This window comes from Eulemur rufifrons, chromosome 16 (genome assembly GCF_041146395.1).
Source record: "Eulemur rufifrons isolate Redbay chromosome 16, OSU_ERuf_1, whole genome shotgun sequence".
NCBI lineage: Eukaryota > Metazoa > Chordata > Mammalia > Primates > Lemuridae > Eulemur > Eulemur rufifrons.
Window position 1 is genome coordinate 12361910 of NC_090998.1, and position 27252 is coordinate 12389161.

The window sequence follows — 27252 nt, forward strand, 5'->3', positions numbered from 1 at the left end:
ACTGAGTGGAACCTAAAAGGACAAGCAGGGTTTTGGTGGTTGTGTTTGGCATGGGTCGGGAGAGTGGAGGAAGGAATGCCTGGGCTGGGAAGACAGTGTGAGCATAGTGGGCCTGAGTATGCTCAGGTTCGGGGGAGACAGTGCGACCACTCATGACCAAAGAGAAGACTGCATCTTGAGGAGGATTGGGGAGTAAAACTAGACTGGGGCCAGATTATGAAGGCTCCTAAAGGAATTTAAAGGTGATGCCATAATGAAACGACTATAGTTTTGTTTGTTGCAATAGGGAGCAGTGTATTGACATGTTGACAGCTGTGCTTTTTGAATGATGGGTACGACAGTGGCCAGAGATAGGCAAAACAGTTAGGAGGCTGTTGTAGTTTTCTGGTGATGAGCTGATGAAAGTCTGGCCTGGGGACAGTGGAAGGAGGAGCAAATTTGAGAGGTATTTTCAAGGAAGAAATAACAGGATTTGGCAGATCGGGTGCAGGGAATAAAGGAAAGGACAAATAGCCATAGTGTTGCTTACTTGCAGGAGCAGAATAATGGCAGAATTGGGAAGGGAGATTCATTTTTTAAATTAGCTCTGCAGAGCCAGGTGTGGTGGTGCGCATCTGTAGTCCCAGGTACTTGGGAGGCTGAGGCAGGATGATTGCTTGAGCCCAGAGTTCCAGTCCAGCCTGGGCAACATAGCGAGAGCCCATCTCTAAAGAGTAAGTAAATGAATAAAAATGGCCCTGCAAAACCACAGCTGGTTGAGTCATTTCAGGGATGCACACTGAACATTGCCTGGCCTAGCACCCTATAGCAGCCCTCTGGTCGGGGAGGAGAACGCTCAAGAAGGTGGTGCTGGGGGTGCGGTTGGGTGGGGAGCGTGATAGGGAAGGGGAGGGGCAGGAGTCTGTCAAAGTACGCTGACAAAGTATGCCGCTCCTGACCTGATTTTGCCCTGGGTCCATTAAATGCAGCATTACAGTCATGGCAAATGCCTCTACACTGATGTGCTTAACACAGATGTAATGTTTTATAAAGGGCAACCTAAAACTCTTGGTGGGGGGTATAAATCTTTGTACCATTATTTTATTGTTAATGCCGTGGAACAATTCATCCTTCTGGGTCTGTATCTTTAAACTGAGAGTGAATACTAATATGAATTTGCAGTACTCATGTTGGAAATTACTACCCTCATTTAGAAGCCATTAACCTTTATGTTGATAAAATAATGTTCTTAACTGAGCATGTGAAATCTGTGCTGAACAGCTGCAGCCTTTCCGGAACACTAACTTAAAAAGCACTCGTCATACTTTTTGAAAATCAAAAGCATGTGGGTGGGATGAAGTCACCTGAGCAATTTTCTATAATTACAACTTTCAAGGCCTTTTCCTTTGTCTTTTTCAGGCTAACTTAAAGCGCACACATGTGTACACATACACACACACTGCAACAGCACAAACCTATGATTTTCTTCTTTTTCTCTGTGGACTTTTTGGTCTTGCCTTTGTTAAATAGCTGTAGTTCCTACATATTCCTGTAGGTATATGTATTCTTGTTCCTTCCCTAGTTTATTTGGAACCTTTACCTCTGAGAGCTTTAGAACCCCGGGAACAGGCTAGATATCTAAGCCTAAAGATTTCCAAGCTTTGAGTGACACCTCTTAAAGCATTTCTAGGTATGTTGGATCTAAACTGACTCTCCTAAGGTGACACTGGAAACCCCAAAATGCCTTGACATCCTAGAGAATGAACCAGGAAAATAATATATTAGAGTTGTCACATAACCTTTTGTATGTGGATTGGATTCCTCAGTGCCATCCTGGTCAGGAAATACTAGAATGTGCCAGAATTGGCGTTTGTGCCCAGGAACAGCCCACACTGGGAATTAGCTTCTGCATTCTGATAAGTAAGTCAGGTTTGCTGCTAATGTTTCCTGAAGGAAGGAGAACTAGGCAATAATATCATTTCCAATTGTATGTCTTAATTAACAGAGGAATGGACTGGAAAGAGTTTTATTTATTTATTTATTTATTTTTTTGAGACAGAGTCTCACTCTGTTGCCCGGGCTAGAGTGAGTGCCGTGGCGTCAGTCTAGCTCACAGCAACCTCAAACTCCTGGGCTTAAGCGATCCTACTGCCTCAGCCTCCCGAGTAGCTGGGACTACAGGCATGCGCCACCATGCCCGGCTATGGAAAGAGTTTTAAAGAAGACTTTCATGAAGGAGGATTATTACCTGACCTGGTTTGGTAATTCCATCATAGTTGAACACATTTTAAAAATACTGGCCCCAGTTTTTCCAATAAGCTAACTGAAAATAATTCTGAATTTTAGATTCTCTTATGTGCAGAATAAAATTGTTGGTTTTCCAAAAGTATTCATTAAGAAATGTTTTGCCAAAGTGTTGGGCATGAAATAGTGTAATATGTCTGTCTTATTATTTTAGGGATCACTCTTTCTTCTTCCTTTTCTTTTTTTCCATAAGTAACAAAAATTTCTTCACCTAGAGTAGCATTCGGGGGTTGCATTTTTAAAAATATCTGTAGCTCTTTCTTGTTACTGAAAGCAGAGAGAGCTTTTTCAGGGAGGTTAAAACTATCATTATCTTGTTATCATGTTATCTTTTTTTTCTTAGTAACTTGGAAGCAATGCTTTGTTTTCCTGAAGCTGTTTGAAAAGATCTTTGTATACATGTATAGTGCCTTGGGTCATAGAAATGAGGTGTTATGAATTACAAAAGAAAAAAAAAAGATGAGGCATTATGTCATTTGTTTCAGAAGATACTCTAATGCATCAGAAACAAGTGACAGGGAAGACAGAATGCAGTTAGTAATCTTGTTGCTTCAAAACTGAGCAAACGTTTTTGGGAGAGCAAGTTCTTGCTGGACATCACTAAATAAGAATGAGTTGATGTCACACTTGGCAAGAAGCAACTCTTAAAATTTTTTTTTCCATACAAATAGTACAACATGGCCAGGAAGAGGGATTGCGGGCAAAGGGTAAAGAATTATGGGGAAAATAAACTGGAGAAGGAATGTGAGAATGTGTTGCTTGCTACAAAAAGAATGAATATGCTAGAAAAGCCATGTTTGTTTTGTCAGGAGGAATCTGAGTTGGAACATGAGCTGGTGGAGGGGAGAGATGTTTACTGTGTCCTCCCCCACACCCGAGGAGGGCTGTTGTGCGGATCCCTGTGGAGGTTGTGTAACTGCTTTGACTCATTTGCAGGGAAAAATGGCCCCTGTAGCTCTTTTGGCTCATTGTTGTTCTGCATCAAGTATGAGTGCAGAAGTCGCCAAAACATAGCGATATCAAACTCAAAATATAGTCATTTTAATTAGAATTCCCAAATACCAGCAGGCAATACTGCAGACTTTGTGGAGTATGTGCCACCACCTGCCACCCCCTTCCCAGATGCTATGCAGTATTGGGAATTGGGGCACCCTGGTGGCTGATTTTACATTTTCCTAAAAGGCAGAACATGTCAAGATTAGCCAAATACTTACTGAAATTATCTGGAGTTATCTGGCCAAATGAATGTCTGTGCTCTGGTGTTTCATAATGAGAGTGGGCAAGTGGGTCAGGGGTGCTACTGGCATTTTGAGTGGACCATTCTGGCCACTGTGCTGTGTCCTGGAGGATGGTTAACATCCTTGCCCACCAAATACCAGTGCCCCGAGTCTCTGTGACAGCCAGGAGAGGCATTCATTATTCTAAACTCCTTCTGGGGTGGGGGGTGTCTAAAAACAATATGTGCTTTGCTGTATTACTAAGCAGTAGTTTTCTTTGTTGTTTGTTTGCATAAAGATCTTGGGAAAGTCTTAGGAAGTTGTGCATTTGTAATGTAGCAGAGGTTTCATTCAGGATGGATTTCATTAAAAAAAACAGTATCGGAAAAAAAAGTTTGGAAAAATGGATGAGGGACATTAAAGGGTGAGGTGCAAAAGACTTCTTAACTAGCCCGTTGTTCCCAGATCTGCACTAGCTCTCTAGTTCCGTGGGGCTAGTTCTCATGTTCTCTTTTTCTGAGAGGCAGCAAATGCGTAGCCCAGGCGTGGAGGCAGAGGTTGGAGGTAAGGTACAGGAACTAAAACAGAGGGTGTGGGGAAGAGGCAGGCATGAAGAGAAGATTCGGATTGGGAGGTAGAGATTGAAGACTTGGAGATAATGGAAGATGGTAACAAAGCAACTGGAGATTTTACACGACACTGTTAAACTTAAAGCATTGGTATTTCTGGGACAATTCTGAATACCACAGATCTAGAACTTCCTGGAGAAAAATCCTCTGAGATAATTATGTTAGTTAAAGACATTCACATGCTTGTTAAATTATAGTATTTAACGTCCCTTTGTAGGTTTCAGTTTTTAAGCCTACCCTTCAAAAAGACTGTGTCTTTCTAGGTACTTAACCGGCAGTCTAAGTATACTGTGACTTGTTGCTTTCATTTTGGCTTCTATGTCTGAACAGCCATTTTCCCTTAGATTTCATTATCTGAGTCAGTAACTGAAAGTGTCATCATTTTCCATTCATACGGACTTTCAGTAAATAATACAGTTCTTTATCGGAAAAGCTAAGCATTGACATTAGCAAGATGTTAGCTAAAAATTAGCCAAATTTAATGTTATTAAATAAGTGCAAATAGAGGAAAATTTTGAGAAATATGAAAAATCCCACCAATCTTTGTTATCAGTCATCTTGGCTTTGCCCCAGGCTTAATTAAGTACAAGAATATATCTTGGAGTACTTCCCCAACCTTTTCAGTTAGTTTTGAAAATAGCGTTTATCACTGGACTTTGGACTGTTTCACTAGTTGTCACTCTGGCAGTCTTGCTTCAGTGACAGTCTTGTTTTTGTCACAGGCTATTTCTCTGAGCAACCAGTGTGTCACTCTCTCCCTGTCTAATTGTCTGGCCTTGCTAACTCTTAGCAAGAGTAGAAATTCCCCTCGGTCAACCACATGACTAAAGAGAGGGGCTAGATTTTCCTGAACGTCTCCCGAGGTGACTGCGGGTGGAGAGGTGGTGGTGTAATAAACCTCCGTGGGAAGCAGCCCCCGAGCTTCCATCAGCTTTGAAGAGGGGTCTTAGACCCGCTGAAGTTTAAGAATTACTGCTGTGCATAGAGAGCCCTGCCCTCAGTAGAGATTGCCAGCTGCTACCTAGAATTCTTTTTCATTTGCGTTATCTCAGCATATAGGAAAAAATAGCAAGCACCTGTGTATTCATGTATCAGCTTCGTCAGATTTCAATATTTTGCCGTATTTGCTCCAGATCTTTTTTCCCCTGGGGAAAAAACACATTTCAAATAAACTTAAAGCCCCATCCCCATCTATCATAACCTTCCCTGGTACTGCTTCTCCCTCCCACTCCACAGGGAATCCCTGATCTGACTTTGGTATTCATTATACCCATGTGTTTTTTTCATGGCTTTACTTTTTCCTACATATTTATGTATTAATATCTCTAAACAATCTATAATATTATTTCATTTGTTTTGACTTTATAGAAATTGCACCTACTATATGTATCCTTCATATACTTCTGTAACTTCCTTATGTTGGCTTATGTTTTTGAGATTTATCCATGTTGATATATGTCTCATTTATTTTCACTGCTACATAGTATTCCATTGAATGAGTATTTCACAGTGTATCCATTCATTGACCTATTAGTGAATATTTGAGGTTTTTTTCCATTTGTTTCATTATCAGACAGTTTGCAGTGGACATTATTGTACATATCTCCTTTTGCACATGTACAAGAGTTTTATCTAGGGTATGTAGCCAGGAACAAATTGCTGTCTAGTAGGGCATATGTGTTTTCAGCTTTCCTAGCTATAGTCAATTTACTTTTCAAAGTGATCATGCTGATTTATATCCTTACTAGCTATGTATGAGAGTTCCTGTTGTTCCACATCCTCAATAAAACTGAATATTGTCCCAGCTGTTCCTTGTTTACTGATTAATTTAAAGACAGCATTGTGCTTAGCAACCATCTCAAACATAGGGTCAGATGCAAACTTGATTTTTTTTTTATAATAGACTTCCTCCTTTTAAAAGAATTGTTTCGCTTTCTGAGTTATAAATTCAGGATAATTTTATAAATTTTTTTGCTCATATTTATTTTTTAAAATAATGTTTTTTTCCAATCACAAGATGAATATACGATTATTTTAAAGAATTTGGAAAACAGAATTACAGAAAAAGAAAATTAAAAATCTCACTACCTAGACATAGCCAGTGTTAAAATTTTGCTATATATTTCCTTCTAGTGTAGACATATATTAAGTACACATTTACTTCATGATTAGAATTGTCATTTTATATCACAGTTTCACTTAAAATTAAATTGGGACATTTCCATGTCACTGTGTAATATTTGAAAACACCATTTAAAGCTGCATAACATTTTTTTGTGTAAATGTGTTATATAGTTTAATCATTCTCCTATTGGAGGATGCTTCAGGTATTAAAATAATGCTGCAGTAAAAAAATCTCAGTACGTAAATCTTCAGCTGTGTTTGTTTCTTTGGGATAGATTTCTAGAAGAGGTCAGTAAATATTTATGGAATTAGATTGTATAGATTATATTAATAAAAGCAGGGCATCCAGGAAGAAAAAAAAACAGTCAAGAGAAAGGAAGAGGAAAACAGAACATGCTTCAGAATCATGAGATTCATTAATTCAGCTTCTCTCATATTTGAGTTGAGTGACAAATCTGTCTCTTACCTGAATTTGGAGACCCTTCTCTTATGAGGGACAATATTAGAGAGAAACTGTACCCTACCATGGACACTACAGAGTTGGTTGTATATTATAGTGTTGAAAGGTTATAGAATCTTAGAGTTGGAAGGGACTTTTTAAAGTTTTATCATTCAATATTCTACTTCTTACAGAGTTCCTGAATTGAGTGCCTTTTGCAGAACATCTCATCACAGTAGACTTCTAACCTTGACTTGCTCAACATAAAATCCCAAGCAGCTTGTTGTCATATAAGGCAATTTGCTCCTTTACAGGATAGTTTTGATTAGTTGAGTTCCATTCCTTCCCATAAGCCCAAATTTGATTCCCTATGGCCTTCACTTTTTGTTTTTTAATGAGAGGCTCCCTAAAAATAATTCTGGAAATATTTCAATTTTATGTATTTCTCTGTTATTTTCTGCTATAATTAACATGTAAACAAACATGTGTTTGACCTACTTTTAAAGTCTTTGTTTCATTCCAAGGTATAATTTAGCTGTATCCTGTTCTTATAGTGAAAATTATATATGTAGACATTGGTTGGATAGAAAAATTTTCCACATATTTTTATACTTGGTGGACAGAAAACTTAAAAAGTGTTTAGGTACTGCTAATTTTATTATGATTTCTTAGAAGTTTCATATAAGTAGTGGTTTACACGGTCCCACTTTTTTATTAATAATAATAACTACTTTTCTTCTTTCCTTTTTTTATTTGAACAAATTTTTATTGCACAATTTTTATTTTTATTACATACATTGTCTCATTTAATCCTTGTACAACCTATTAGTTTTCCTCATTTAGTAGATGAGAGTGCTGAGGCTCAGAGAGGTTAAAAGACCTTTCCTGTCACATGGCTATTAAAGATAGACCTGGGATTTCCAACTCAGGTCTAATTCTAAAACCTGCATATTTAACTAGTTTGTGAATCTGTCCCCCTAACTTAATTAATTTTATCATAAAATCAAATATGTCCATGTTTTTAGATGACTTGGTTATTGCATTGCATTGATAGTGTTATATCATTGTTGGATATTGCTCCTGCTTACTGCTCTTTGGTAATCCTAGCTCCTCTCTCCTTGGTTTGGGCACACCAAGTATTTTCTTCCTATGATCTCCCATGGGTTCCTATGGGGTCTTCTTACTTCTGGGGAAACTGAAGCACAAAATGAGAAAAGAATAACAAATTATTACCTAATTTTTCCTGAAGATTATTAACCAAAGTGTTGCATAAAGAAGCATGTTTTCATAGCTGTGTGCTTTAGGAATAGTGGGAAAAGTTTGAATTTTTATAACTCAGGTATCTTCTTCAGCAAAGACTGTGATGTACATGCTTGATGGACTTGGAATGTGGAAACCCATTCTCTCAGCCCTGTGATAGGAATCTTTGTGTTTGTGGTCACATGGGGATTCAGATATGTTATCTCAGTGAACTTGAGGCTTGGGGTCAGAGAAACAGGGAGTGGACTTGCTGAATATATGATTTAATTACCCTAGATCAATCAAGCTTTGACTTAGTGATGACGGGATATATATATTGTGTGTGTTTTTACATAGTTGCTAGGGGAAAGGAACAAAGTTTAATCCTTCGTTTTGTTGACTTTTGGTATCACTTTTGTAGTTCCATATAACTGCTTTTGATGAATTTTCAAAAGGCTAAAGTCAAGTGATTTATAGATAAGGGCTCATTCAGCACTTGCACAAGAGGAGCTCATATCTTCAAATATGGGTGACGTAAGTTTACTTCAGAGACAGGAATGAGTTCATTGCTTTGGAGAGATATGAACAGAATGTGTGTCTTTGGCTCTGGGTGAGAAATAAATTTAAATTCGTAACTTTGCTTGGGGGAAATGGAATGAAATAACTGGGCACTTGAGCCTTTTAGAAGTTAGAAATCTTTAGCTAAGACCCAAGGGAGCACTGTCTTCGTCCACTTGTGCTGCTGTAACAAAACACCCAAGACTGGATAATTTATAAAGAACAGAGATTTTTTCTTTTCTTTTCCTTTCTTTCTTTGTTTAGACAGAGTCTTGTTCTATTGCCCCAGGTGAAGTACAGTGGTATCGTCATAGCTCACTGCAACCCAAACCCGGGGCTCAAGCCATCCTCCTGCCTCAGCCTCCAGAGTAGCTGGGACTACAGGAGCGTGCCACGATGCCCAGCTAATTTTTCTGTTTTTAGTAGAGATGGGGGTCTCACTTTTGCTTAGGCTGGTCTCAAACTCCTGAGCTCAAGCAGTCCTCCCACCTCAGCCTCCCTAAGTGCTAGGATCACAGGTGTGAGCCTCTGTGCCTGGGCCTAGAAATTTCTTTCTCACGGTTCTGGAGGCTGGGAAGTGCAAGATCAAGGCACCTGTTTGGTGAGGGTCTGTTCTCTGCTTCTGAAATGGCACCCTGAATGCTGCATCCTACAGAGGGGAGGAAAGCTGTCCTCACGTGGCAGAAGGAGAAAGGGCAAAAAAGGGAACCAACTTCCCTATCAAGCCTTTTTTTTTATAAGAGCACCTAATCCTATTCAGAGGGAAGGAGCCCTCATGGCCTAATCACCTCTTAAAGGCCCCACCTACTAATAGTATCACATTGACATCACCTAAATTTTGGAAAGGACACATTTAAACCATAACAAGCACAGTGTGTTTGCAGAACTCATGCAAATGTAAGGATTCCTCAGTGTATCAAACAGCAGATATTTGTGAACTACTTTGTATACATCTACTATGGGGTACTATGTGCCCTGAGTCTTTCAGAAATAACAATGCACAATTCTTTCCCTCAAGGACCCTGCTGAGTGACTAGGAAGAGAGCAAGAATGTCAGTGGTAACACACAGAAAAGGTTCTATGGTAAATGCCAAAAGTGAACTTTCAACCACGTGTGTTCTAAAGATACAGTTCATAAAGGGAAAGATTTAGTCATAAAGGAGCTATGTTACTAAAACATTTTGATTCCAAAGTATAACCATTTCTCAAATAAGCAAAATTGTCTTAAGACAATTAAGCAGACATTAAGAAGAAAGTGGCATTTAAATTAATTCCTCAAGTAAGTTGCCAAGATGCCTCCGAAGGTCATTCTTAGGAGCACAGTGCTTGGCTAACAGAGTGCCATCATTAATGTTTCTCTTACTCGTGAAATTTAAAATGCTTTGAATAGTGTCTGGCATGTAGTTAAATTTTAGTAAATTATAATAATCACATGTGGCTGATTGTTTGCAAAGGACTTTAACGTGCATTATCTCATTTAATCCTCTCAGCCACCTTCAAGGTATGTAACGTTATCCCTCTTTTACTGATACAGAAATTGAGGTTAAGTGTTATCAGTCAGATTTTCTGGCCGATTTAAGCGGATAAAGAATTTATTGAATGGTTGGTGGATAGCTCACAGAATCACCAGAAGCGCTCTAGAATCACGTTTTGGGCCACCCTGCCAAGCACAATGGCCAAAATCATGCCACAGAACTGAGCCACTGCCAAGCACTTGACATGCCTTGCTCTGCAAACAGTGCTGGCTGGCGATGGGGACTGGGTTTTGCCACGTGGCCTGCTTCTACTGCTGCCTCAGAAACACTGTTTTCTGGAAACTGCTGTCACCAGGGAATGTACCTCATGGAAGGTTCCTATTTTGCAGTATTTGCTCCCTATTTAGAGTTTGGAGTGGGCGTATAGATTGGTGAAACTTCTGTCATATGCTTGTATTCTAGCTTTAAGGCAGGTGGGAAAATGGCTCTTGGTTCTTTAGTTTCTTAGTATAATAGGCAAAGAGGCTCTCACCAGTGACAGTTGCTTTATTGCCAGCTCCTTGGGTTTTAACTCCCTCTATAGAAGGAATACTTTATTTATATTTCTTTTTAATTGGATATAAGCCAAGTAGAAATTGAGATTGTTTTCCTTATTAGTAGACTTCATGTGTGAAAAATTAGTTTTTTTCCTAAGATTGATCTTGTTCTTAGAAATTATCTGTCACAAATTAACATTTTTGCCTTGGCATTTTAAGCTGCCAATAAGTGAGACCCTTTCATCTGATCAGGGCATTTTCTCCAATGTAAACAATCCTGCTTCCCGTTACCCGTTGAAGTGCAGGGTGTGTAATCCCTCCAGCCATCAGTTAACACTTGCAAGGAGGATGACCCCTTTGAGCAAGAAAAGTCCTAGCATTAATATTTCAGATTTTTTTTTCTTGGATCCTTTTCTAGTACTTCATTTGTTTTTGTTTAAAGTGGACCTGTGATTAATCTTGCGAAAATCTCAAAAAAAAAAAAAAAAAAAAAAGGCCAGGAAAAGGAAAGAAAAAGAAAAAATGTCAGGTCCCTAATATGATTGCTATTAACTCTATAAAAATAGCCTCCTCTTTTTAATAATCAGTCATGGTGTGCCTTGCAAAGTCTGTATTTCTAAGAAGTTGTGTATACCTGAAATTGCTGTAAGTAGAAGCGTGTGTTACATGCCAATTTTTAAAAGAACACTTTCCAGTTCCTTAAAGCAAACTCTTTTAGAAAGGAAAGACTCCTTTGGTGCTTTACACAACCATCTTAATTTGTCTGGAAAGCTGAGGTTTTGGGGTACTGATGTTTCAACAAGTGGAGAACATCTGGGCTTGGTAAGCACTAGCTGCCAAATTTAGGGAGGACCCAAGTGGCCCGTTCTCACAGGCCGGCACTCAGTCCTCCAGGTGGGTGGGACACAGTGCTTTCTGCCTTCATTCAGTGAGGGCTTTTGAAAGATTTTCTCATCTGAATTGTGAATGTTTGTTATGTTTGTTTACTTTATCTTCATACTAAGGGATGAGGGTCTTCTGAATTTAAATATGTTCCTTTCTGCAAATAATTTTGAATTAGTCCTGATCTCTAGTTAAAAGAAATGTGGTATTTCAGTACTGAACACTACTTTATCCCTTTTCCCTTAGAAACATGGAATTTTCAAAGTTTAGACTTGGAAGAAAACCTGGTTCAGCTTTCTCTCTCCATTTTGAAAGTAGTAAATGAAACTTATTTTTTTGTTTGTTTTATAGTTTTCATTTTGTTTCCTATTTGTCACTTTTTTTTACCTTCATATTAGAGGGGTATTATGGAATGTTTTTGCTAAATCAATCTACTCTTTTATTGTAAAATATACATAACATAAAACTTATCATTTTAATCCTTTTTGAGTGTAAAATTCAGTGACATTAATAAATACATTCACACTGTTGTGCAGTATCATGACCATCCATGTCCAGAACTTTTCCATCATCCCAAGTTGAACTCTGTACCCATTAAGCAGTAACTTCCCAATCCCCTCTACCCCTAGCCCTGGCAACCATTATTCTGTTTACTTTCTCTATAAATTTTGCTATTCTCTGTACTTTGTGTAAATGGAATCATACAATATTTGTATTTTTGTGTCTGGCATATTTCAATTAACATAATATTTTTAGGCTTTATCCATGTTCTAGCATCTATCAGAATTTTGTTCTTTTTTTTTTTTTGAGACAGAGTCTCGCTCTGTCACCCTGGGTAGAGTGGTCACCCTGGGCTTCATGATAGTTCACTGCACCCTCAGACTCCTGGGCTCAAGCGATCCTCCTGCCTCAGCCTCCCAAGTACCTGGGACTACAGGTGTGCACCACTGTGCCCGACTAATTTTTCTATTTTTGGTAGAGATAGGGTGTCGCTGTTGCTCAGGCTAGCCTCGAACTCCTGAGTTCAAGCCATCCTCCCGCCTCGGCCTCCCAGAGTGCTAGGGTTACAAATATGAGCCACCACACCCAGCCAGAATTTTGTTCTTTTTTTAAAGGCTGAATAATATTCCACTGTATGTACATACCACTGTTCATCCATTGATGTGCATTTGGGTTGTTTCCACTTCGTCTATTGTGAATAATGCTTCTGTGAATATTGGCATATAAATATCTATTTGAGTCCCTGCTTTCAATTCTTTTCGGTCTATACTCAGAGGTGGAATTGGTGGATCGTATGGTAATTCTATGTTTAATTTTTTTCAATTTTTTATTGTGGTAAAATACACTTAACATAAAATTTACCATTGTAACCATTTTTTTAAAGTATACAGTTCAGTGGTGTTAAGTACATTCATACTGTTGTGCAGCCATCACCACCATCCATTTCCAGAACACTTTTCATCTTGTAAAACTGAATTTCTATATCCATTAAGCAATAACTCCTCATCTCTCTCCCCCCAGCGCCTGGCAACCACCATTCTACTTTCTTTCTCTACAAAGTTGACTATTCTATGTAAATGGAATTATCCAGTGTTTGTCTTTTTATGACTGCCTTATTTCACTTAGCATAATGTCCTCAAGATTCATCCCATGTTGTAGTGCATGTCAGAATTTTATTTTTAGGGCTGAATAATATATGGTGGAATATGTCTTAATTTCTCCCTCACATTTGAAGGATAGTTTTGCTGGACATATTATAGAATTCCTGGTTAACAGTTTTTTTGTTTTAGCACTTTGAATGTATCAATCCACTGACTTCTGGCCCCTAAAGTTTCTAATGAGAAATCTGCTGATAATCTATCTTAATGAGGATCCCCTGTATGTGATGAGTTGCTTATCTCTTGCTGCTTTCAGAAGTCTCTTTGCCATTCTATAATTTGCCATTCTATAATGTGTCTTGATGTAGCTCTCTGTAAGCTCATCTTACTTTGAGTTTGTTGAGCTTCTTGGATGTTTATATTCATGTCTTTCATCAAATTTGGGAAGTTTTCAGACATTATTTCTTCATATGTTCTCTCTGCTCCTTTTTTCTCTCTCTTTTCCTTGTGCGACTCCCACAATGCATATGGTGGTCCACTGATGGTATCCCATTGATCCTTGGGCTCTGTTCACTTTTCTTCAATCTTTTTTCTTTCTGTTCCTCAGACTAGATAATATTCATTGTCCTTTCCTCAAGTTCACTCTGCCTGCTCAAATCTGCCTTTGAATCCCTTTAGTGAATTTTTATCAGTTATTGTACTTTTCCGCTCCAGAACTTATTTTCTATTTCCTTTTAGGTTTCTTATCTCTTTATTAATGTTTCCATTTTGTTTATATATCATTTTCTTGATTTTCTTCACATCATCTTTAGTTCTTCAGGCTTCTTTGAGATAATTATTTTAAAGTCTCTGTCTAATAGATCTGCCATTAGCTCTTTTTCAGGGACATTTTCTGTCGGTTTATTTTTCTCCTTTGAATGGGCTGTACTTTCCTGTTTCTTTGTATGCCTTATGATTTTTTTTATTGTTGGAAATTGGACATTTGAATGTAATAATATGGTAATTCTGGAAACAGATTCTTCCCATTCCCTGGGCTTGCTTTTTGTTTGTTAGTTTTTGGTTTTTGGGTTTTTTTAATTGTTATAGGATGTTTCTTTGGTACCATAAACCAGGGTCACTGGCCATGGCCAAATGACCATGGCATAAACCTAGATGGATGAAGTGCTTTTCATAACCTACCACAAATTCCCTTAAAGCCTGAGTGCCCCTTTGCCTCTCTGAGTCTTAAGAAAGGAAAGAGTAAAGGGAACAGATATTTATCGAGATCCTATTATTAAATATATGCTAGGCAAACCCTAGGAGGGAGGCAGTTATTATCTTGTTTCTACATGTGAGAAAACTGAGGCTCCAAATTGTAAGATAAATTGTCCAAATTTACACAGCTAACATATAAGGGGGCTGAATTCAACTTTTTCCATGCTGCCTCAATAAAAAACTTCCTCTTTCTTATCCTCTGTTGGTTTTTGGGAACTGTTGGCTGGGAGATCCTGGGAGAAATGTTTGTATCCTCAGCAAACATTGTGTGGGTGGGCATCTTACATTGGGGTTGTTCTGCACTTGCAATCTCTACTGCCACATAGTTTAACCAAAACAATGATGATAGCCATTCTAGTGGATCCTCCTCCTGGGTGACATTGGCACTCCTCTGAGGTGGCCAAATGGGGATAAAACTTCCTAAGGGAACCAGCTTTGGAGGGCACCCTTTTTCTAAATATCCTAAAGGAATTGATCACTAACTACACATCACAAAATCCTGTCCAAGTTAGGAAGATATTTTTAGACTTTTCCCTTTCTTTAAGGGAAGAAATTGGGAGTACCTTTGAGAACTAGAGTTTATATTAAGTAAAGATTATACATAGCTTAAGTGCTTTTATCTTTGAAATATACTGTGACCAGCAGAGTAAAAAAATCTCTTATTAGTTTTGGGGAGATAGCATAGTCAGTTGAGGTTGCTATAACAGAATACCATAGACTGGGTGGCTGAAACAACAAACATTATTTCCTACAGTTCTGGTGGCTGGGAGATCCAAGGTCAAGATGCCTGCAGATTTGGTTGTGCTGAGGCCCTTCTTCCTAGTTTACAGATGGCCTTCTTCTTGCTATGTCCTCACATGGTGGGGAACAGAGACAGGGAAAGGTCTTATGTCTCTTCTTCTAAGGACACTACTCCCATTCATGAGGGCTCCACACTCATGATCTATTCACCTGCCTAAGGCCCCACCTACTAATACCATCACATTGGAGATTAAGATTTGTCAAAATTACATAGATTCTACTTTCTGAATTCTGTAGCAGGAAATGGAGCTTGTTACCCTGTTTTTTAAAAATGTGCCCCAATACTCATAATGCTAATTTCTAGTCCTAGAAGTAACTAAGCCCCTCAGAGTTAAGGAATTCAGTTTGGTAAGACTAAGCTAATACCCATATGGCTCTGTACTGTGCTTTAGAAAAACTGTGGGTTTTCTTCCCCTCCACCACCTGACATTTCAGAATGAAAAGGATTGCTGAGCAAAATATTTTCCAAAGTTCTAACCCTGATGATTTTTCCACTCAACACTTTACATAAAGAGGTAGGTACAGATGGCAGTTTGCTAGATCTATAGAATATTCAGTCTTGGTCCTCACCCATTCCCTGGAGCCCACTCCTCATTCTTGTATAAACAGAGTGGTTTTAACAGAGTCTCAGGAAATATCTCCAGTGTTTACGTTTGCAAACCCAACCCTTGATATATGGAATCTATTATATTCAATCAGGTTTTTAACTCAATGGACATCTACTTTGTGTACGTCACTGTATTAAACTAAAGAAGAATTAGAAAACCAAAGGCAATGGCCCTGTTGCTTACCCATAAGTAAAATGTAATTTCCTTACATCTGAGACTCTGGCTCAGGAAAAAAAAATGCATCCTATGAATATGAAAGTCTCCCTCCCTCCCCTTTCTCTCCATTGGTCTAATCCTTCTATTAATACATCATTCTGGAGTTTCTTTATGTACATATAAGCAAATCTGAACATATATTCTTTTTTATCTGTGTCCCCACCCCCATTTTTACACAGTGAGGGCACACTCTATTCACTATTCTGTATACCTTATTCAAAAATTACTTAATATCTTATGAAGACTTTTTATCCATGTAAGTACTTAGAGCTTCCTCATTCTTTTATATGTGCATATAATACTATTTATGGATGTATCTTGATTTAACACATTCATTGCCATGTGAGTTGTATTTGACTCATGCTAGTTTTGAGCGCAGGGCCTTGTGAAGCATACGTAACTCACACGTCTCTTCACCTTGGGAGCCGTAAGAACTATTTTTCAAGTTGCATATAACTCACACACAGAAAAAAGTAAAAAATAACAAAATCTTCATTAAATTAGAAATGATCATTTTGTTTTCAAAGTTTTTATTCTATTTTTGTAGTAAAACACCATGCTCCCAAGGAAAAAAAATTTTTATCTAGAGTGGCAGTCAATGTGTTAATCAACAAGCCCTATATCCAGGGACATTGAGGTATTTCCTGACCTTTTGCTATTACAATCACAACTGCAATGAATATTCTTCTATATACATTATACATCATTTAGCATGTGTGGTGATGTATTTGTAAATTCCTAGTAGTGAGATTGCTGCATCAGAGGCTATATGCGCTTGTAATTTTGTTATCCAAGCCATTTGCCCTCCATAGAGTATTCACAACTTACACACTGATCAGCAAAGCCTGTTTCCTTACAGCTCCACCTATGGAATATTTTTTGTGCTTTTGGATTTTTACCAATTTAACAGGTAAAAAAGGGCTTGCAGTGAAGTTTAAATTTGTTTTTCTTAGTATTGAGGTCATGCATCTCACGGTTGAGGCATTGGTATTTCCTTCTCTGTGAAATGCCTTTCATATCCTTTGTTCATCTTTCTTTTGCTAATTTTTTATTTGCCAATTTCTAGGAGCTCTTTATATATTAGGAAGTTTACCATTTGTGATATGAATTGCAAATTGTTTCCCAGGTTTTTGTGGGTTTTTTTAATTTTAACTATTTTTCTTTCTTTCTTTTCTTTTCTTTTTTTTTTTTTGCCATGTGGAATCTTGGTTTTTATATTGTTAAATTTATCAATGATTTTTTTATGGCTTTTGCATTATCCTGGCCCACTTTTGATGACAGAAAATCGTTTATTCCTCTTTCCATGGTGCCTCCTTCCTTACTCTTTTCCTCCTTCAATCTTGCATTGACAGCAAAGAGCTTTTGATACCTTCCCCCAAGTTTGCACTCCTGGAAATATGTTTTCAGTGACAGAAAAGCCCTTGATAGTTTTGTTAGATTTTAGTGGTCTGAAAAATCCCCATTTTCTTGGTACAGGCACTCTGGGAAATTGTTTGTAGTTTCTTATAAAACTAAACATGCAATTGCCATATGACCCAGCAATTGCATTCTTGGGCATTTATCCCAGAGAAATGAAAACTTAAGTTTACACAAAACACTGTACATGACTGCTCATAGCAGCTTTGTTTGTAATAGCCCCAGACTGGAAACAACCCAAATGTCCTTCAATGGGTGAATGGTTAAACAAACTCTGGTACATACGTAGCATGGAATACTACTCAGAAATAAAAAGGAATGAACTATTGATACAGCAACAGCATAGATGAATCTCTATGATGTTGGGTGAAAAAAATCCAATCCCGAAAGGTTGCATACTGGTTATTTATATAACATTTTTGAAAGGACAAAATTTTAGAAATGGTGAACAGATTAGTAGTTGCCAGCTTTTAAGGATGGGAAGGGGGATGGGAGAGAGGTAGGTTTGGTTATGTTGGCAACACAAGAAGTCTTTGTGATGATGGAATTCTTCAGTATCTATCGTAGTGGACACATGAACCTACACATGAAACAATTGTATAGAACTACACACACACACACACACACACACACGTGCAAATAAAGTGGGGAAATCTGAATTAGATGAGTGAATTATATCAATCAGTATCCTGGTTGTGATATGATAACTACAGTTTTGCAAGATGTTGCCATTGGGGAAAACTGGGCAAAGGGTACACAGGATCCTGTGCATGGGATCTCAGTAAAAATTTTAGGTAAAAAAATAAATCCCCATTTCTGCTAATACCAGATTCACCAAAAGATACTACCTAGTTCAAGTACCTGGTGCTCCCTTGTGTTGGGACTAGCAGTGGATCAGCTGGGGGACCTAGTGCTGGCAGTGGAATGTCGGGGAGCCGAACAATGCCTTGGGTTCTAGCCCTGCACTCTGCCCTGTCAGGCCAGATGAAGATCTAAGAGCACTGACCAGCATTTTCTGGGACAGCCCAACTGGGTAGCCCATCATGCAGCCTGTCTGGGAAAGAACACTGGCTTAAGCGCCAATACGTCAGAACAGTGAGAGGTTGGCATTGGTGGTTGGGGACAGGCGTGGGGAAGGGTTTCCAAGATGTGCTGTGGTGTGGGTGGGTTTGTCCTGATCATGCCCAGCATGTGCGCCATGGTCATATGTATTTTGCTGTACTTGTGCTGTCCCATTGGCTCTGGAAAGAGACAGAGCATGGCTTTGCATAATGGTTCTCAGAGTATGGTAGGGGGATACCCAAGACCCTGCTAGGGAGTCTCGGAGGTCAGAACTATTTTTGTAATAAACATTATTTGCAAGTCATTCTCATTCTCTTACAAGTGTACGGTGGGGTTTTCCAGAGGCTACATGACGTGAAATAGCAACAGATTAAATGCAGAAGCGGATATGAGAATCCAGCTGTTTTCTATTAAAGCAGACATTTAAAAAACGTATGTAAAGCAGTGCCACTCTTTCTCACTTTTGTGTTTTGGAAAATACAGATATTTTCCTTAAAATGATACTTATGTTACTTTTAAATGACTTAATATTTAAGAATTTTCTCAGTTTTAGTTTTTATAGGCAGATATTGGTAGATATAACTCACATAAACAAAAGCTCTTTGGGGTCCTCAGTAATTATCAAGAGTGTAAAAGCTTCTGACACCAAAAAGTTTGAGGACTGTCGCCTTGGCAGGAAGCAGTAGGCTTCTGTTCTAGTCAGGGCTTTGCTTTGTGACCATGGGCAAGTCATTTAGCCTCATTAACTGATTTCTTCTTCTGTAAATGTTCATAGTTATTCTGCTGTATACCTTAAAGAAAAGTGAGGTAATGATATATGAATGGCTTTGAAAATATAATTCCTATGCAAATATGGGGGAGTTTAATAGTTATTTGACTAAACTGATGTTGAAAGAATATGATGTTGAAAGAATATGTTTCTCGCATGTTCTCTGACATTCTGTTTACTTGTTAAATTTTTTCATTTTAGCATCTCCTAGAAGTTTGCTTATACACTTTATTTCTTTTTGTCAGTTTCTCAACCATTTTAATTATTTTTAAAAAATTAAGTAAATATAACACATCTTCCAGCATTTTCAGTCAAGAGGGGATTTATATTTCTGATACCTTGGTAGTATGATAAGGTCAGAAGCTCTACCTTGGAGGAACCACTTACTAGCTATTTGACTTTTGGAAGATTACTTAACTTCTCTGTGTCTTGGCTTCCTCATCTATCAAATGGGGCTAATAATACTTCACTTTCCAGGGCAATTATGAATATGAAAAATAACACACAGGAACATAATAGATGGCTCCATAAATAATAGTTGCAGTGATTGTCATTGACGTACAGCAAAAGATGCAAGATTAAATTTAAGTCTCTTACCCTGTCTTCAGTGAACTTATTAAACTACTTTATTCACAAGTTTATGAGCAGTAATTTCCATTTCATTTTATTCTTTTTTTTTTCCCTTGAAGGGCTGTTGAGTGGCCAGACTTCTCCAACAAATGCCAAACTGGAGAAATTGGATTCTCAGCAGGTGTTGCAGCTCTGCCTCCGATATCAGGATCACCTGCATCAGTGTGCAGAGGCCGTTGCTTTTGATCAGAATGCTCTGGTGAAGCGAATCAAAGAGGTAATGTACTGCAGGAAAATAACATGGCTGACTCGTTATTGTGATTCTCTGTGACTCCTGATTCCATTTCTACTGCACAGGGTAGCAGTGATCCCAGCTTTATGGAAATAGCCTTTTTCTGGCTTAAGACTTGACATTTGTCCTGATTGCTTTGGAGAAATTATCATTCCTTCCAGCAAAATGTGGTGATGAAAAGAGTTTGACTATGAAAAGATGAACAGAGCTAGACTAATTTGGAGTTTGAATCCTGATTTGCTTGGGCAAGTTGCTTAACTTCTCTTTGTCTCGGTTTCCCCTTCTGAAAAATGGGCCTAATAGTAGCAACCTACCCAGAGGGTTGAGCAATGATGAAATTGCTAATCTTAGTATGTGTAATGTCCTGCCATATTAATTTTCTCTAGCTACATTCTATCTGTGAGTTGACTTTAACTGTTTCCTGTATATAATTTATATTTTGTTTCCCAGGAGGTTATTTCTTTTAAAACAGGAGCCTTGACATCTCCCTCAATTATATTTTTCACTGTGTCAGCGTATGAAGAGGTTCAGTGATTCTTATTGGTTATATGGAAACAGTTATGCCTAGTTAACCAAGGTTTTTAGAAAAAAGCGATGTGATTCACGTGAAAGAACTTAGTAAACCAAAAGAGCATGGTACAAATGTTGTGTAATTATCAATAACAGTAAGTAGGTGCTTCTTTTGAACACTTAGATGTATCAACTGGGCCGCTGCATGGCACAGTTCTGGGGGCACCAAGGAATAAGTAAACACATCTTCCCAAGTTTTCAATCAGGAAGGAATTTATGTTCCTGATACCCTGAAGTAGTGTAATGCCAAAGAAATGTCAAGAGCTCTGTCGTGAAGAAACCAGTTGTGAATGGCATTCCCTAGATTTCTTTTAACAAAATAACCCTCCCCACAAAATGGCCCTCCTCTTTAACTCCAGTGAGAGAAGAAGAGGGACATGAGGAAACACACAAGTGATGGGTCAAGAATCATGGAAAATTAATTTTCATTTAGTAATAGAGGTAGCTCATCCTTGAGATTACAAAGTAGTCATTAGGTATATTGACAGATTTAAATTTGCCAACACCTCCAACTTTTAGTACTTTCATAAATGTATGCATGTACTCTTCTCTCATGGATTAAATGCTATTATTTGGAAAGCTATTAAACATGAGCTTTCATACTGCTTGTCATTGATGTGGCCTTGCAGATATTATAAACCTATTGTATTATGGTCTGTAGAGCTTTAATTCCCAAACATGATTGTTCATTAGCATCAGTTGGGTTTTTTGTTTGTTTTAATACTGAGTTCTCCCCTCCCTCCAGTAGGTCTAGGTTGTGGTCTGTGAATCATTTTAAAAGCTTACCAGATGATATTGATGCCACCCTCCATTGGCTGGGATGTGGGAGCCACTGACTGGTCCAGAGCACTATTTCCAAAATAAGTTCCACAAAACTAGTTCCACGTAAAGACGGTCAAACTTTTTGCATATTCCATCACCACCCCTTGGAGAGTCACAGTGCATATTATCTTACTTAAAGTTTTTAGGGAGTCTTAGAGTAAAGAAAACCAGCACTTTTCAAACTTATCATACCCTTATCTTAGGTAACATCTATTGGCATCTATAGAAGTAGTGTTTTTTAGAGCATTCTTTGGTAAACTCTTACTGGAGACATAGACTCTACCAGTTTTGACTACTGTGCTAGAAGTTAACTATGACATGAACTCTTAGTGAAGATTTTAGAATGATAAATTGGTTATTTGATGCTGCATCTTTTTGAAAGGTCCTCTAATCCTGCGGTCCCCAACCCCCAGGCCACAGCGCTCCACTACATTTCCCTTTCCCCACCCCCAATCTGTGGAAAAATTGTGTTCCATTAAACCCATCCCTGGTGCCAAAAAAGTTGGGGACTGCTGCTCTAATCCATACCTGTTGTTTTGCAGTTTAGGCAAGTGTGGTGTGGGAGAGTCAGTGACTGGCTCAGGGTCAGAGCGCTGGGAAAGTATGTTGTACCTGGTATAGGCCAGACAAAGCCCCTCATTATGCCACATTTTCTAGACTCCAGAGCAGTATTTCTCAGCCCTGGCTATGTGTTAGAATCACCTGGGAATTTTTTCCTCCAATATGATGGAAAATTTTATACATACACGGAAGAAGACAGAATAATGCAATGAACCTTCATAGACTCACTAGCCAGCTACTACAGGCATCGGCTTGTGGACACTCCTGTTTTATCCACACCTGCACTCGTTCCTGCTGCCTCCCCAACTGCTCTGTTTTATAGTAAATCCTGGACATGTCATTTCATTCAAAAATATTTAAGTATAAATCATTAAAAGAAAAGGATTTTTTAAACTTTTTAATTGGAATTAATTTTAGACTTAGAGAAAAACCACAAAAATAATTCAGAGAGTACCTGTGTGCCCACCCCCCGCCATCCCCCTGCAGATTTCCCTAAAGTTAACATCTTATATAACCTGCTCAAAGGCAGGAAATTAGCTTTGGTACAATACTAGTAACTAAATGGAGACCTTATTTTGAATTTCAACAGTTTTTCCACTAAGGAAGGACTCCTTTTAAAAAGTATAGTGACAGTGCTGTTATAACTAAAATATTTAACAGTGATTCGTTCTGTATAGCTGAGTTGTGCTTTTTTTTTTTTCCTTTATCTAGATGATCAAGAACAAGCTGAGGTGCTTTAGAAAGTACTGGATGTCTGGGTCTCACTCCAAACCAATTAGATTAAAATCTTTGAAGGGCTGTGGGAGGGAGACGGGGAGCTTCGTATTGGTATTTATGAAAGTGATTCTAGTATGTAGCCCAGGGATGAGAACCAGTGCTCTGTAGCATTCATTTAAAAATATTAAACTGAGTGTAAAATTCTGTTTAAGAACTTTGGAATTCACTTTGAATAGTCAGTAGTTACCCAGGGTTATTGCAAAACAGAGAACAGTACTCACAGTACTGAGCAATACCTGAGTAGCTGCCTTAGGGCAGAGAGGTGAACACTGTTTTAGGGTTTTCATTGGTGACTCAGTATGTCTGTGTGTCTCTGTTGGTGAGTGTTAGCAAACTCCTGAAACCCATCCATCTATGCTCACTTCAAACCTAAGGGTTGAAATTAGTCACTTCCAAATGAGTGAAGCAGAGGATGTAGTTTTGATCAAATACCAACTCTGATATTATTCCAGATGTTTCCTGGAAATTTGGTTACAAGTGTGAGGAAGTAACATAATGCTATATGTGTTGAAAAGCAGGGGAACTTGATAACCATGGAGAATACACGTTAGTGGAAGTGTAGAGCCTGGATCAGCTAGAGGTTCGTAAAGTTACAGGGCCTGTGATCACTTAAGTTTGGATCAAAGGGAAACATGGCTATAACCACTTCCAATTCCGATAAAAGAAAGCCAAAGAGTTAGCTAAGCTTTCCTGATGTTAAATTTGGATGATGCTCTTGAATGAAAGCTTTACGTGTACAAATTTATGTATGTGAGAGAGAAAAGAATAGAGGTAATTTCCTTCACAATCAGAGAGTCTTGTGATATGCCTGGACCATTAGTTTCTTTAATGGCTGCAGGATGACCTTCAGCCAGCATTGCCGAGCATCTGTTGCATACCCACTCCGTGGGAGGTCCTTTGGGGTTGTAGAGAACTGTGACCTGGTCCCTGCTCTCTGAGGGCTTAGCCTCGATAAGACAATGAAGATACGCAGAGCCAAAATATGAAAGGTCACGCGCTATCGAAGGAGAGTGCTGAACTGTGGTTTATAACTAAAGTTCTGTAAGAGGTAAAGATCAGGATATCCTGGCACAGGTGGGATTTAAGCAAGGTCTTAAGGGAAAACCAGGATTTGGGAACTGAACCGAGAGGAAGAGCGGGGGCATTGCTGGCGTGGGAGCAGCTTTGACAGTCTTAGAAGGAAATTAACTTTAGGGCTTCAGGGACAATAAAGAAACTGGCCTGAGTTTTCATAAGCTTGCTCAAAGAAATCTTCTCTGCGTTAAGAACCACAGAATGTTGGAGTAAGAAGGACCTTAGGGACCCTCCGGTCCAGTGCTCTTGTTATTTAGATACAGAAATTAAAGCCTGTTAGAGAGTCAGCAATTTGCCCAGGGTTACAAAGTGAGATAGTGGTCAAAATTAAATTAAAAGTGGATGAAAGGCCGGGCGCGGTGGCTCACGCCTGTAATCCTAGCACTCTGGAGGCCGAGGCGGGTGGATCGCTCGAGGTCAGGAGTTTGAGACCAGCCTGAGCAAGAATGAGACCTCGTCTCTACTAAAAATAGAAAGAAATTAGCCAGCCAACTAAAAATATATAGAGAAAAAATTAGCTGGGCATGATGGCACATGCCTGTCATCCCAGCTACTTGGGAGGCTGAGGCAGTAGGATCGCTTAAACCCAGGAGTTTGAGGTTGCTGTGAGCGAGGCTGACGCCACGGCACTCACTGTAGCCCGGGGCAACAAAGCGAGACCCTGTCTCAAAAAAAAAAAAAGTGGATGAAGATCAAAAAGAATTTTTTTTTTTTTTCAGGTGGTACACTTGAGCAGGTTTCCAGGCTGAGTGGGGAGAGGCAGAAGAGACAAGATCAAAGATAAAGGGGAGGAAGGAGATTCTTAGAGCAAGGTTCCTGGGGAGGCCAGAGAGGGAGTCAGGAGCGAGAGCCCCAGGGGGCATTGGTTTTGAGGGAACAGTGAGTGCGCAGACAGGTTTATGGCGCGAGGATACCGGCGCAGGTCGGCCATGCCCGGGAGCTGTGCATTCTCTGTGAAGAACAGGGAGGCCATTTGCTGGCCGATGGTGATCGGGTGGCCGTATAGTCATGAGGGCCCAGCTGAGGTGGGAAAGTCTGTGTTTGGTCTGTGGATTTGTGGGCAGTTTGGCAAAATGATCCTGAGTGTGAACTCCAGAGACACGTTGCCAAGGTCCAAATCCTGGCACTGCCTCTGACTAGCGGTGTGACCTTGGACCAGTTACTCAATCCTCTGAGCCTCAGTTTCCTCTTCTGTTCAGTGTTATAAGACTAGTACCCACCTCAGGTTTTTGTGAGGGTTAAATCAGTTGTTCTATGTAAAGTGCCTAGAACCATGTCCACCATATGGTAAGCACCATAGCCTTAGCTCTTGTTACTGTTTTAAATATAAATGATGACTAAAGGAGACAGGGCTAACCTCATTGCGGTGAATTGGCCCATATGAAATTTGGGCCAGCAGCAGCCTAAATATTGGCCCATTTTGAGCTCTGCCCTTAACAACCCAAGTAGGATAAGAGCTAGAGGCAAGGCAGATACTTTTTTAGCCTACTGTGGTTTCCTTCAAACTCTGCCTGATTTATTTCATGCCACAAATATGAAATTTTTGGAATTTTTGTAGTTAATTTCACTGTTTGTTCGGCTCTGTGGATAGCAGAGCGGTGCCTGGGGAGCACAGGTCTGGAGAAACGTGCGTGTAGATAGTGACAAATGGTTAGTCCTTGGCTTCGGGCCTGTGGATACATCACTTCTTATGATTTCAGTGATTTCCTGTGATACCTCATCATTTCTAGTTAGGGAGTCAAGTGACAGAAAGACACTTTTGGTTAGAGGTTACATTTGTCGTTGACATTTGAATTAACTGAAAGGTAAATGGTAAAGGAGCTGATCCCTCCCCGCGTGTTTCCCCGGGGACGAGGGCTGGGGAGGCAGGTGGCAAGCACACAGCGCCGGGAGACTGAGCGGACACATTTGGAGCTTCTCTGTCGCTGAGCTGGATCATGTTTCTGCCTTACTCTAGTTGCTGTCAGTGGGTAAATATGTTCGTGGATTAAAACACCTTCTTAGCTAAGATAAAGCCACAAGGTTTATTTTGTTACGGTTACTGTGTGCTTGCCTAAAGGCCTTGAGAGTAAATTCATGGCATGATTCTGGTAATCCCTGTGTTTTTAATTCTTAGATGCACTGATGAGCTTGCCATATTAGCATAAACCAACGCGAAACATGGCGGGGCGGTCAGATGCACCGGTAAGAGAGATTGCAATCCTTGGAAAGTGGCATGATTAGACAGGATTATAAAGAAACCCTACGGTTTCTCTAATTCAGCCCTGTCATTGCACAAATAAAGCAAAGCCCTTCGAGTTTATTTGCGAGTTGCCTAAGATCTTTCTGTTGTGACTAAGATGACATTAGCAGGTGAGTGCCCCCGCTCGCCAGTCCTCCTTTCCCCTTTACCGCACTACTTACGACCTGTTTCTTTGGAATCCTTCATTTCATTTTCAGTTATTCCTTTTTCACACAGTAGGCACTCAACTGGTGTTTGAAGGATGCATGAGAGCCGCCATTCACGGCCCTGCACACAGGGCTAGGCGGGGATTTTCTCCTGTCCACGGTGCTGTAATCTTAAGACCTAGCTGGAGCCACTTTCCAAGTATTTGACCCAACTTCCTGCACTGTGTGTCCTCCCGGGAGGAGAGTGATCCAGATTAAATGAGCTGTTCCCAGTGTTGCACAGAGAACCAGTGTCCGAACCAGCATTAGCATTCGCTCTGAGCTCCTTCAGTTAAAAGCCTGGTTAGCACAAACTGTTGGCCAGGTGTGACTGTCACTATCTGCCTGCAACTTTGAACCGAGTAGCCTTTAAATGACAACATTGTTAGATTCCTGTGGCTGCTTTTAAACATATTCTGGCATCGGTTGCTGCTTTCTTGACCTGAAATCATAAAATGGGTTGAGAGTGCTTATTCTGAAACTACAAATTTTAACAAGAACATTGAGATGCCCACCTTGTTTTTGCTGAAATACAGAGGCAAGGCATTTCAAGAAAATGTGTTCCTTTTTGGTCTCACAAGTTCCTCTGGTAGAAATTCCAGGTTGATACCTTACAATATAATTACAGTTTTCCTCTTTCTTATCCTTTGGACACCCTTTCTTTTCGGCAAGAAATACAGCTGGTCCCTTGGGTGGCAGGAGATCCAGGTGGGAGATTGGGCTTGCGGATGGGCGGGCTGTCAGGTGCGCCATGCTGGCGTCCCCGGGCCTGGCCTCACATTTCCTTTAGCCCAGCGCCATCCTGCCAAAAGACAGAAACCCTGGAAGAGGGCCGAATCTAGTTCATGACTTGCCTTTGGAAATGTAGGCTTGTGTTTTTTGGCGAGGCTTGAGCAAAGCCCAGTTATTTGACTGCTCTGAGATTTAACTCCATTCTGATTTTGGATACTGACATCTGAGCATGTGTGAACAGCAGCCCCATTTCCCCCCAATTTGCCTGCCCTAGACATGCCCCTGCACAGCTGGCTCTGCCGGCTTTCCTAGTACTGGTCG

General features: G+C 39.6%; 1 protein-coding gene across 2 annotated transcripts in view; it reads left to right on the forward strand.

The window, feature by feature from the left end:
• The window catches only part of BORCS5 (BLOC-1 related complex subunit 5), a 78593-nt gene that overhangs the window by 35422 nt on the left and 15919 nt on the right, over positions 1 to 27252 (forward strand). For both annotated transcript variants that reach the window (XM_069490248.1, XM_069490249.1), the window contains one exon: positions 19796 to 19953. In XM_069490248.1, coding sequence (XP_069346349.1) covers positions 19796 to 19953 — 158 coding nt within the window. The remainder of the gene's footprint in view (positions 1 to 19795; positions 19954 to 27252) is intronic.